Raw genomic sequence first — 12,209 nt, forward strand, 5'->3', positions numbered from 1 at the left:
TTCCAGCAGCCCGTTGTAGTGCCCTAACATAAAATTCCACTAGGGGCTACGCTTCAAAGCGTCAGTAGCGCAGATGGTTCTAGGGGCTTCCAACGTCAGATCAACGTCCCATACCTTGGCCGAGGGGCTAATCCCCCCATACTTAAAGAAAATCTAAGTTTTGGACAGAATCAAGGTATTACATGGTCCTCGGAATCAAACCTATGGGGAAACCTACTACTTAAAGGAATTCTAAGTTTTGGACAGAACCAAGGTATTGCATGGTCCTCGAACTCAAACCTATGGGGAAACTAACTACTTAAAGGAATTCTAAGTTTTGGACAGAATCAAGGTATTGCATGGTCCTCGGACTCAAGCCTATGGGGAAACCAACTACTTAAAGGAATTCTAAGTTTTTGACAGAACCAAGGTATTGCATGGTCCTCGGACTCAAACCTATGGGGAAACCAACTACTTAAAGGGATTCTAAGTTTTGGACAGAACCAAGGTATTGCATGGTCCTCGGACTCAAACCTATGGGGAAACTAACTACTTAAAAGAATTCTAAGTTTTGGATAGAACCAAGGTATTGCATGGTCCTCGGACTCAAACCTATGGGGAAATCAACTACTTAAAACAGAACCAAGGTATTGCATGACCCTCGGACTCAAACCTATGGAAAATCTAGATATCAAGTTAGGCCTAACAATACACATGATATCTCGAATGATGCCTGTATCTCCACTGAAGTATGTTCAGACACAAGTTCAACGCCCTATGGGTGCGGGTAAGTTAGAATTCCGGGATATGATCCCAAATATATCATATGCACAACCATTCATACATATTAAGATAACTAGTTTAAAAATCATGAGATCTGCAACAATAGTAAGTATTGACAAGGGCAGCTAACATGTAATTTAAAGGAAAAAGGAAGAAAATAATTTCATATATGTGATTAACAGGTTCAACTACAAGCAAACTATAAAGGTTTAAAAACAAAAGGGAAACTAGGTAATAATTAAACTGGAAACAAATAAGGAGGTTGGCCAGAGCTTCTACTTCTTCAATTTCATTTTGGCCACATCTTGGGAAGGTATAGCAGGACTAGCTTTGGGGCCCTGAGAAACATCCCCTTTTTGGGAAGGCTGAGCAAGGTCGGTTTCGATGCTCTGGAGGACCTCAGTAAGGGGAATTGCCTGTAGGGGCTGAGCAAGGATGACTGGCTCCTCGACACCAGAGATCTGAGCATTGACCGTAGGCTCGGCACACTTTTTGGGCATCTCGGGATTCAGGCCTCCAGATGCTTCCGTCGCATCATGAGGCTCTTCTCCTTCAGTCGACTCGCCAAGGGGGACGGTGATCTGAGCAGCTTCTGACTAAGCAACCCTTGCCTCCTGTGGATCACGCGTAGCCTCAGAGCTGGCGGAGGCGGTCTCATGGATGGTTGGAGGGTAGAATACGCTCTCCGCCTTCCACAAGTTGGACGAAGCTTCCACCCCAGCTCGTTTGAGGGCTTCTTCCCAAACCTGGGAGCAGTATAGCCTGCATACTCCCAGGATTTGAGCTTTAAGGGAGGCCTGGGTTTTAGCTACTCCCGTCTCGTAACCCTCCTCCTCGGCCTTGTCCCTAGCAGCTTCGACCTCGTTTCTGGCAAACTTAGCCTCCTGCTTGGCCCTCATGGTTTCGTCTCAGGCAAACTCCGCCACACCTTTAGCATTGTCTGCCATGATCAGTTTCTTCTTTAAATCACTGATCTGCTCCTTAGCTATCTGTAATTGCTCCTCGGCATCGAGTAGGCGCTTTGTCTACTCCTCGGCTTGTTTTTGGGCGCCAGTTAAACCTGCCAAGGCACTATCCCTGTCTCGGGTAGCATCCTTTAAGTCCTCCCTAACCTTCGCAAGGTCAACCTCGGAAGCTTTGAGGGTCCACGCAGCATCTATGCGTTTGGTGCGTTCAACCTCGGCAGCCTTACTCTGCCCCTTAACTTCCTCCTTCATCCTGTAGGTGGCCTGGAGAACCTGTCAAGTAAGATAAATACATTGTGAATGAAATTCCGGGAGCAAGAGTTAATAGAGTTTTAGGTTTCAAGAGTCTTATCATACCCCAGTACCTCTTCGCGTTGAGGAAAACCTTCTGCATTCTCATGTTCTTCAACTTTTCCACATTGGTGGGAAGTAGCATGGTTCTCCCTAATGCATCGACCACATAACCGCCCTCACCGTCTCCAAGGTCCCTCATGGACGCGGTTTCCAGCAATGGCTCCCCGTGGAGCATGGGGGCGGGAAGCCAAGTGCTCAGCGCAGATTGGGCTTTGATCCCTTTCCCCTTGCTTTGGGCGGATTGGGACTCGATCCCTTTCCCCTTACTCTAATGCCCAATTTTTAACTATTTTTGAGCTCACGGGGTTTCATCCCTCTCCTGAGAGGATTGGGATTTCCCCCTATCCATGGGTTCCTTTCCCTTGGGACTCCTCTTTCTCTTTGAGTCGGTGGGCTCCGGCCGATGAGGCAAAGCTGATTGAGAAGGAGCAGGAAGTTTTGGGGGGGGGGGGGAGATTGTGGCTGTGACTTAGTAGACGAGGACCTAGTCTGGATAGGCTGAGGCTGAGACGAGGGAGTTGGAACACTGGATTGCGATTTTTCCTACGCACCCTTCTCTGGTTGACCCTCGATGAGGTCGAGTAAGCTGGTCGAGAGCTTTCTCTTACGATCCATCTCGGCTCGGGAGGATGTTCCCACTGACGATAGTTCCGCTTCGGACAAGGCTGGGTCACCTAGATCACCAGAAAGATCCTCGGATGGATCGGCTTGGTCAAATGCTCCAAATCCCTCCTCGGACAGATCCAACTCACCTTCGTCCTTCGCTGCCTGATAAGATGGGGAGAGATCCACCAATGGGATGCCCTCTGGGACAAGAGATCCTTTGGAGATCAAAAACCCTTGTTCGACTACGGTAATTTTCGGAAGCCAAGGATGGTTAGCGCTGATCACGTGCTTCAGGTCGGCGAATGACTTCTGAAGGGGAGCGTACCTAAGATTTTGTAAGCGGTTCTGACTTGACCATCCTCGTCATTTACAAAAATTGCCGCTTGAAGAACAGTCTCCAAGTCTACCCGGTTAACCAGATGAAAGTGTCGGTGAAAGGCGTTTGGGTCTGTAAAGAAAAAAAAAAAAGACATGTATATGGTTAGTAACCGAACCACATCAAATTAAAATGGCGCAAAGGATTGGTACCTTCTACTCTCTATACCACACCTGGTTCTCCCTCCACCATTGGGCATGGAAGGCCATCGTACTATTCCCCAAATACGATAAGAAAGTCTTTGTTCAACCCCTTGTTGGAGTCGGGGAGGCACTGGATTAGCCGAACCCTATCGTCTCTTGTCTTCATGTAGTAGGTTTTGCCCTTTAATTTTTGGAGATTGTAGCACCAATCACGTCATGATGGGTTAGTCTTAGTCCCATTTTTTCATTTAAGGCATCCACACAACCCAGAATCCTAAGCATATTTGCGGCGCACTGGGTGAGAGTCAATCGGAAATGCCTAAGGTAATTCTTCATTACTGGCCTCATGGGGATCCTCATACCCCCCTCTACGAAGGCGAGAATGGGAATTACCACATCGCCCTTCCTTCTCAAAAGATGCCACTCCCCTATCTTACAGTGTCTCAAACTTACGTTGGGGGGAATCCTATAATCGGCGATGAACTTTTCCATCGCCTCTTCGGTATCAACCAATTTTCTCAATTTAACCATCTCTAAAAGCTACTAAACAAATTCAGTGGATGACGGGAGAAGGAGAGGAATAAGAGAAAAATAAACCTAGAAAAGAAAAGGCACGAGTTAGTAAAGGCAGAGAACTTATAGAAAAGAGGAAAAGTGCCTTGGACAGGCTTTTTGTGCTGGAGATAGACTTGAATTTGGATGAAAGTTTGGATGAATCCAGGATATATGCGCTAGAACTCTTAAGTGCAAAAGTGAAGAGACAAATCAGTTTCAAAAATCATTTATACCTCCCATCGAAAGTAACTGCACGAAATTTCCCGCCTATAAAGGCAAGGAAATCTCCACCGTTAGATCACTATCGCGCCGTAGAACGTGGGAGGCACAGAGTTGCCCGCATTTAATAAGAACACGTTTCACCTTCCAAAGGCTCCAAGAGCGTGTCTCGGGCAGACGAAGTGTCTTGGGAACTGATAGGTGACAAGGATTGACAAGCTTTGACAGAGGCCTGATGTCATCAAAACCCTTCTATCCGTCCGAGGAGCTGGACAGCAGGATTTTGAAGGGCTATTGTGGGACCAGAGAACTTACGACCCGACCCACAATAGTGTTTGTTTAGTGTTTGTAAGGACTCAATTTGTAATAATCCCAAAATGGTATTGGGTTTGTACGTTAAAGGCCCAAACAATATAATTTGTAGAGCGTGGGCTTGAAAGGGTAGGCCCTGGTCACTGGACAGCGGTTAGCCGTGGTATTCATGGCGGTCACGTAGAGACGGGCTAAGGTTGTCCATGGATCTTGTCCATGAAGCTTAATGTTCCTAGATGTTCGCTCAAGAAGTCTTTCTCCTAGGCATTGCCTGGGAGGCTCTTGTGCTTGGCCTTTTTTCCCCCCCTCTTTTTGGCGCATAAGCCTTCACATTATATAGCCCTTCTCAGTTGATCCTAACCCTCCATCTGTTGGTCAGGCAGGTACCTACTTGAGTACCTGTCCCATCGGCCGCCTCCCCCCTACTTTCTGTTAGTTGCAATAACTGAAGTCACACTATTCAGAAGTCTTTTCCCATTAATACGGTTAGGACATTTGTGGGCGCATTTAATGCGGATGTGATGTTTTTTCCTTGAACCACTCCCACTCCATACCCCCATGCGAGTCCCATTCTACTCGCCTTTTCTTCTGAGGGCGCCTTGGAGGTTGCCTTTGATGACATGTCACTCTTCCTTTCGAAGTCTTGGGATGCCGAGGACAGGGTCATCCTCGGCTGCATCTATAGGCTATTTGGTTTTTCACTACTTGTCCTCGGCAACTACTCTCCTTGGCACGGGCCCTGGGCCCTAATGGAAAGTGGGCCGGATTGTAAGTTCTCTGGCCCCACAGTTGTTAAGTGTTTCTTTTGTTCAGTGTCTTATTCCTTTTTTTTTTTTTTGTTTAGACGTGATTTTTTTTTTTCTACTCATGATTTTTTTTTTTTTTTAAATTAGGTGATTGCATATATTTTTTTTGGTTGTTTGTCACTTTTTTTGTTTCAATTGGGCATCATTTTTTAACGAGGGTATATGAGTAAATTTATATAAATTCAATTTTTCCATCCCTCTACTTTTTCACTCTCAATCAAACAAAAATGAGAGAAATTAAAATCTTTTATATCTTTCTACTTTTCCATCCTCCTACCATTTTCTATCCTCTCACTTTTTCACTCCTCCAATCAAACGGGCCCTAAAAGTTTTAAAAAACTAAGCTATTAATGGAAAAATCCAAAGAGATAAGAGGGTTTTTAAAACTCATGGGGGCCATGCTTGATTTTTACAACCCTTGCCTATCTAGCTAGGCCCTGGCTCTCTATAGGCCCTGGCTCCACAACGGTGACCTAGTGACTTATAGTTAGTAAAGCCAGAGATGGAACCATGTACAAGTTGAGGGGGGCTGTGGCCCCCCCAATTTTTTTTTTAAAATATTAAATAGTAGGTATATATTTAAGATTTTAGAAAATAACCCAAGAAAAATTATATTTGCCCCTCTCAACTTCAAATTTTAGTTCCGTCACTGAGTAAATCTTAGAAATTGATTTATTGTTATGCAACTCTTACAGTTGCTCATATATTTCAAAGTGTGGTTGTTTGATACTTGAAATATCACACTATTACTTAACCAAAAAAAAGAAAAGAAAAGTCAATAAACAATAAGCCAATTATTTTGAGGTCTCAACTTTGTGAAGCACAAAAATATATAGGCCGCATGGCTTAAGTCCAAGTCTAAAAAACAGTGCATTTATTACATATTTTATGATCATTAGTTGAACTAATCAATAATCTGAGTCAAACACATGGGGGAGAAAGAGAGAGAGAGAAAGAGAGATTTTGTTGGTTTTTCACGTGAATGTCTGTGGGTTCTAAGTTCTAACAAACATTCACGTCAAGCCCCTTCGTTGGTCTTGGTTAAGAACTTGCTAATTAACAACCCTAAACTCTTAAGTACTCTAGGACCAGCAAACACTATTGTGTACACACTACACACACGTACGCACTCCCCTAGATAAAGAAGGGTCAAAGGCTCAAATGGAGGACGTGGAAGCCATACAAAATATAATTAATGATCAAAAAAAGCCTTGGCGGCGTGTCAACCACAAGTGTTTATATTGTTACTGTTTTCTTTTTCAATTATTCATTTTTTTCTTCTTCCTCTTCTTCCAACTTCGTGTTTCACAAACACTCATACTGGTCACTGTACTGAATGGACCTTTTGAACTGTGACCCCTCTAGAATAATATCAAGTGGGGCACATGATCCCATCTCATAGGTTCGTGAAGCTGGCCTTATCACTGCAATTTTTCGGTGTCCAGGTTCGTTTTCTAGAGAGACAACTTGGTTTCTTTTTCCATGTCCCTCTCCTTTAGGTAATTTGAATTGAACAAGCTAGAAGGAAAATATTTTCATGAACAGCATAAATCAATTGATTGCATCTTTACCAAATGAATTTATAAAATGCTTAAAATAATTTTAATTATTTTAATTAAAAGCGTGTTAGGAATTTAGGATGAGTTTCACGAGCCTATTTTCCTAGACAACTTTACACAAAAAAAGAAAGAGGTCAGCTTGTAAACTGATTGAAATAAGTGAAAATAAACTGCCATAATTTGAAATGAGCTGAAGATTTTCATGAACAGCATAAATTGATTGCATCTTTACCAAATGAATTAATAACATGCTTAACACAATTCTAATTAAAATAATTAAAAGCGTGTTGGGAATTTAGGATGAGTCACATCTCACATGAGCTCATTTTCTTGGATTCATACAACTTTACATGAAAGAAAAAAAGAAAAAAAGAAAAAGAAAAAAGAAGAGGTCAGGTTGTAAATTGATTGAGTAAGTCAGTTAGGTAGAGATTAAAAATTAAAATTATTTTATTATTCAGTTTATTTTTGTTACTATTTATGGGTTTTACTGTATTTTTTGACATTATTTATAGACTTTACTTTACTATTTTAACTAATTTTTACCTTTATTTATTTACAGTGTTTTTAATAATAATTTTTCAATTTCAACAAAATAAGCGGTATCTAAACACACACTGAAAATGATGAAAATAAACTGACATAATGACAATTAAATAAGCACACTGTAGGTAAATTGTACTATATATGTTTTTGCACAACATGAACTGAACCATCCAAATGGGATCTACCATCTATGTACAACATGAACTGAACAACGATTAATTAAATAAGCAACATGACTGAATTAACCACTCATTTCAAGTTTTGGTCTCCAACCAAATCCCAGACACATAGGCCAATTTTAATTATATTATATCTTATGCACACACACAAATGACACAATATCTTATAAATGGTATTTACAAAATGAAGAAAAAAAAAGGTAAAACAGTAAAACTACTACATGACCAATTTATTATAAAAAGCTTACAAACTAATTGTAAAATATTAAATAAAATATTAAAAATTAAAAATTTAAAGCCTTAATTTATAAAGTTTATGTAGTAAAATTTACCATAACTAGTTAAACTAATTTAAGGGTTGGAATTCATTTTTGGGACCCACCCAAATTTGAACGGACCAAAAGCTAGATGAAAAGGATAGAAAAGGTAAAAAATGGAGTAGTAGATACAGTGAATATATATAAATCTAGGTTATCAAATCATTATTATAAAGTTTGCAACAACAATGATAAGACAAAGGAGCCTTGATTCTTATAGTATTACTTTTTTTTTTTTTTTGGAGAAAATCTTATAGTATTACTTAGATGCCCTTGTCACAGCTAAAACACTGTGTGCCCATTGATGTTGTTTTGATGTCTATAACGTTCTGCAAGGATCCAAGAGTTTCCTCAAAACTGTAATGATATACTCGAGTACTTTCTCATCTTTAAAATACTTTGTAATAATAATAATTAATAAAACTTATCAGATCAATTTTTTAATGGTTAAGCTATTATTTAGTACAGTTTCTTATATACAGTTAAGTGTGTTTGATCTGTAGCACACTTTAGGGTCACACACACGTTCTCAACTATTATAAATATACACACTCCAATCTCATTCTCTCCAAGCTTAGTCCTAGTCACACCTTCATAGTTCCTAGCTAGCTTTTCCCTTCAGTAACACACAAAGAGCTTTTATTTCTGAAACCAAAACATGGGTGGAAATTCACCATGCGCTTCCTGCAAGTTACTGAGGCGCCGATGCGCCAAAGACTGCATTTTTGCTCCTTACTTTCCATCTGATGACCCCCACAAGTTTGCCATTGTTCACAAGGTCTTTGGTGCTAGCAATGTTAGCAAAATGTTGCAGGTCTCTCTCTCTCTCTCTCTCTCTCTCACTTATGAAATTTTGGTTCTCTAAAAGTACAATGATAATTGTAAAGTACATAGAGAAGAATACGTTTTAAGGAAAATGGTTAAAGATACTACATCTGAGTTAGGAAAGCTTATATAGTAAAATTTATAATATCTATCACATCATTCATGTTTTAACATACTTTTTCTTTACAAAAAAAAATTGTAATTATTATAGCATCAATCATGTTTTGACAACTCATTTTTGATAACTTTTTTCTTAGAAAAATTTGTAGTTATTATAGCATCAATATCGGCCAGTGTTTTAATATTAAGAACTTGAGAACCCACTTCCGAGAACTTTTTATTGTTTATTTTTTGGACATAACCAAGGCAAGTCTTTATGATAATTATGATGTCAAGCAGGAGCTTCCAGTTCATCAGAGAGCAGACGCAGTGAGCAGCCTAGTCTACGAGGCAAACGCAAGAGTGAGAGACCCTGTTTATGGGTGTGTTGGAGCCATATCTTTCCTGCAAAACCAGGTCTCTCAGTTACAAATGCAGCTAGCTGTGGCTCAAGCAGAGATACTCTGCACCCAGATGCAGCAAGAGCCAGTTATGCCAACCCCACAGATGGACCCAGATGACAAATCATCATACTTATTCCACGATAGCCTCCCTCAGTACCTTAATTTTTCATCCTCTAGCAATGTAATTCATGACTCTTTCAAGAGAGAGAGCATTTTTGGACATGACATGGTTTCTTAGTAAAATGGTTTTCAATAAAATGGTTTTCATGTTTTACTCTACCCGCATATTCTTATTCATAAACTACACTCTCTGTATGAAAGTTTAAATTATTAGGAAATGGTGAATTTAATCATTTAAATATTGTTTTAGCATTCTTCTTCATGTGTAGTCACAAACTCTCCTTACTATGTGAGACTTAATTCACGAAATTTTTAATATTTTAAATTGAAGGTAAAGTAGAAATCAAATTTAAACTCGAGACCACATTCTCTGGTATTATGATAAACTACCATTGATCTTAAAAACTTACGAATAAATTTAATCATTTAATCATTATTTTAACGCTCATGATTGATAGGCACAAATAGGACAAAAAAATTGAAGGAACAGATGAGAGAGGATGGGTTGTTTGTACTTGTTGTTGGTTAAAGAAATGACCTGAAATTTATTAAAGAGACATTGGAGGGTGTCTTGAAACGCAAGGGTAAGATGATAGTCAACTCTAGCATGTGGAAGTGAAGTGAACTAGAGTTCTCTGAGTAACTGGTTAAACAAATTAAGGTCTTCTTAGTTTATTTAATCGTGAATACCGAGGGGTCGGTGGCCTTTTAATTTAAAAATAACCTCAAACATAAATTCTTTTAACTAATTAATAATGATTAACTATGGTATTATAAATAAATGAAAATCCACCACATTATGGTGTTGAGGGGCTGTTTTGTATTCTAACAAGCAAGACAACTTTTGTTTCTTTAGTAGACTTTTAGTGGCCATTTCAACCGCAACTGCACCTCTTTGATCGTGCAATAATTTTTATTTGTATCCAATGCTCATGACATATACCTAATCAACCAAAGTTGAGAATTTCATGGACCTCAATCCCTATTCTCAGATGAAAATAAAGACAATTCGTTAGACACACATACATAAAATAAAGACAAATTCATTTTGTAACACAAAAGCTGCAGTCCAAGACCACCCCCCCCCCCCCCCCCAACTACATACAAACCCTCTAGGTTTGGTAATATGAATTGGAAATTTAGATTTAAAATGAATGGAATTGGACAACTCATCGCTTCATGATATTCTATAGAGGGTTTCGAAATTCTAAAAATCCAAAACCATTATTAGGATTTTATAGAGTTTTTAAGGTAAATTCACCGTGAAATTCTTAAAAATCATATCTATTCATGCATGGTAAAAAGAATGGATTATATTTTTTCATGTCATCATCGTTTAATAATATGGACTAGATCAGATGGAATATTCAATGGAGCAAAATTTCATGGTAAAATTATCCTAAAAACTTTAGCTAGAAGATCTTAATTCAGCCAAAACCCATGTTGCAAGTTTTGTGTAAGGACTTACTTGATCATTTGGGTTTATATTCCTTGAAATGGCTAAAACATACCATTGTATTCATTTTAGAGAAGACCTACATGAGGGAGTAGCCTCTTTCCTTGTATTCTAGTAGAAAAAGACATATAACAAAGATCATAATTAAAATATACACACTCAAGGTAAAAATAAAAAAAATGATTTGTAACAATTCGAGAAAAGCGCTAATCATATTTGCACATATACACCAAAATGATCAATCAAGTTACAATTATAGCTTTTTGTAATCACTTATAAATTCAAGATTCACCTAGTAACTTGATTGGAGACTCAATCACACACTTAAACAATCCAATTCCAACTAATCAAATCTGCACAATTTAAGTATCACATGTTTATTGGAAACTTGTATTCTACGAGGGATAATGAGTTCTATGAGAATCTCATTCTCATATTATATCCAAAATATATACATGTGGAATTGACGCTAGACACAAGAAGTAGAACACACATTCTCAAGAAAAATGCATGTGCTATAGAAAACCTTGAATTCGCAAGGCAAAATCAAGAAAAGATAACACTCCCTCAAATTTTAATACCAAATAACTTAATACTAATTTGGGTTACAACCACATACTTATATATAGAAAAGCATTAAGAGATCCTAGGACAATTAGGAAAGCCGTGAAGAAACCTTAATTCATATTAGGCTGAAAAAGGAAGAAAGATCTCCAAAAATTAAAAATTAGAGAATATTGCATCATATTATGGACTTTAGGAAACGCTACAAAACTGATAGGATCATGTTCTGACTTTTAAATCAAAAGTTATAACATACGATGATTCAATTTTTATAGCAAGTGTGGAGACTGGAAAAATGGCACTGAGATACAAGAAATAGCACATTCATTAAATCAAAGTCCAAAATAAAGAAATTTGGTAGGAAAGCGACGTGGGCCATGGCTGTAACGCAATGAATTTTAATCCTCACGTCGATTCACTTCAAGTCATCAAATTTTACGCGTCGACAACTGCAAGGATTTTTTCCATGAACTTTTCTGTGTTGCTACTTAAGACAAATTTTCTGTTCAAAGAAAGCTTATATATTAGGCTAATTTATTCTACGTCACGAATTCGTTCGTACAGAAGACTTGCTTTCTAAGTCAGGAATTACTACAGTAAAAACATATGAACAATATATAGTTTTATGACCACGTGAAAACGTCATTTTACAATTTTATGTGACAAAAATCCAAAATGATTGCGAAACTACCTGTCTGCAGATAACAATACTCTTATTGGGTTGCAGTTCTTGCTTTCACTTTCAATATCTCTCACTCTCACTCAATAATTATTCTAGTAAAACAAGGTCCTAAACGGCTAAACTAATCTTGAAAAAAATAATAAAAAAATAAAAAGCAATAGCACAAAATTATAGTAACACGTATCACAGATAAACATTGTTCTAGCTAGTTCACGTGGGGGTTAGTGCAAGGTAGTGCTCAGTTCATGGGATGTATACAAGAGGATGAATTGAATTTATTATTATGAGCTTAATTTAATCTATATATTATTCTTGGGTGAGGTTTGAGTTCAGTGCAACTGGTACTGACTCATTGAGATA

The 12,209-nt window shown here is 38.5% G+C and overlaps 1 protein-coding gene across 1 annotated transcript; it reads left to right on the forward strand.

Moving 5' to 3' along the window:
* Positions 1 to 8,269: 8,269 nt before the first annotated feature.
* LOC115955140 (LOB domain-containing protein 12-like) lies at positions 8,270 to 9,306 on the forward strand. Its single transcript, XM_031073197.1, has 2 exons — positions 8,270 to 8,513; positions 8,924 to 9,306. Exons 1-2 carry the CDS (start codon positions 8,358 to 8,360, stop codon positions 9,263 to 9,265), a joined length of 498 nt encoding a protein of 165 aa, XP_030929057.1. The 5' UTR covers positions 8,270 to 8,357; the 3' UTR covers positions 9,266 to 9,306.
* Positions 9,307 to 12,209: the final 2,903 nt, after the last annotated feature.

The sequence above is a fragment of the Quercus lobata genome, chromosome 8 (assembly GCF_001633185.2).
Source record: "Quercus lobata isolate SW786 chromosome 8, ValleyOak3.0 Primary Assembly, whole genome shotgun sequence".
Classification (NCBI taxonomy): Eukaryota; Viridiplantae; Streptophyta; class Magnoliopsida; order Fagales; family Fagaceae; genus Quercus; species Quercus lobata.

Excerpts from the sequence above, each read along its gene's own strand:
- LOC115955140 (XM_031073197.1), top strand. The coding sequence starts at position 8,358 with ATGGGTGGAAATTCACCATGCGCTTCCTGCAAGTTACTGAGGCGCCGA. Across the intron at positions 8,514-8,923 it reads ATGTTAGCAAAATGTTGCAG|GAGCTTCCAGTTCATCAGAG; the intron begins GTCTCTCTCTCT and ends GATGTCAAGCAG.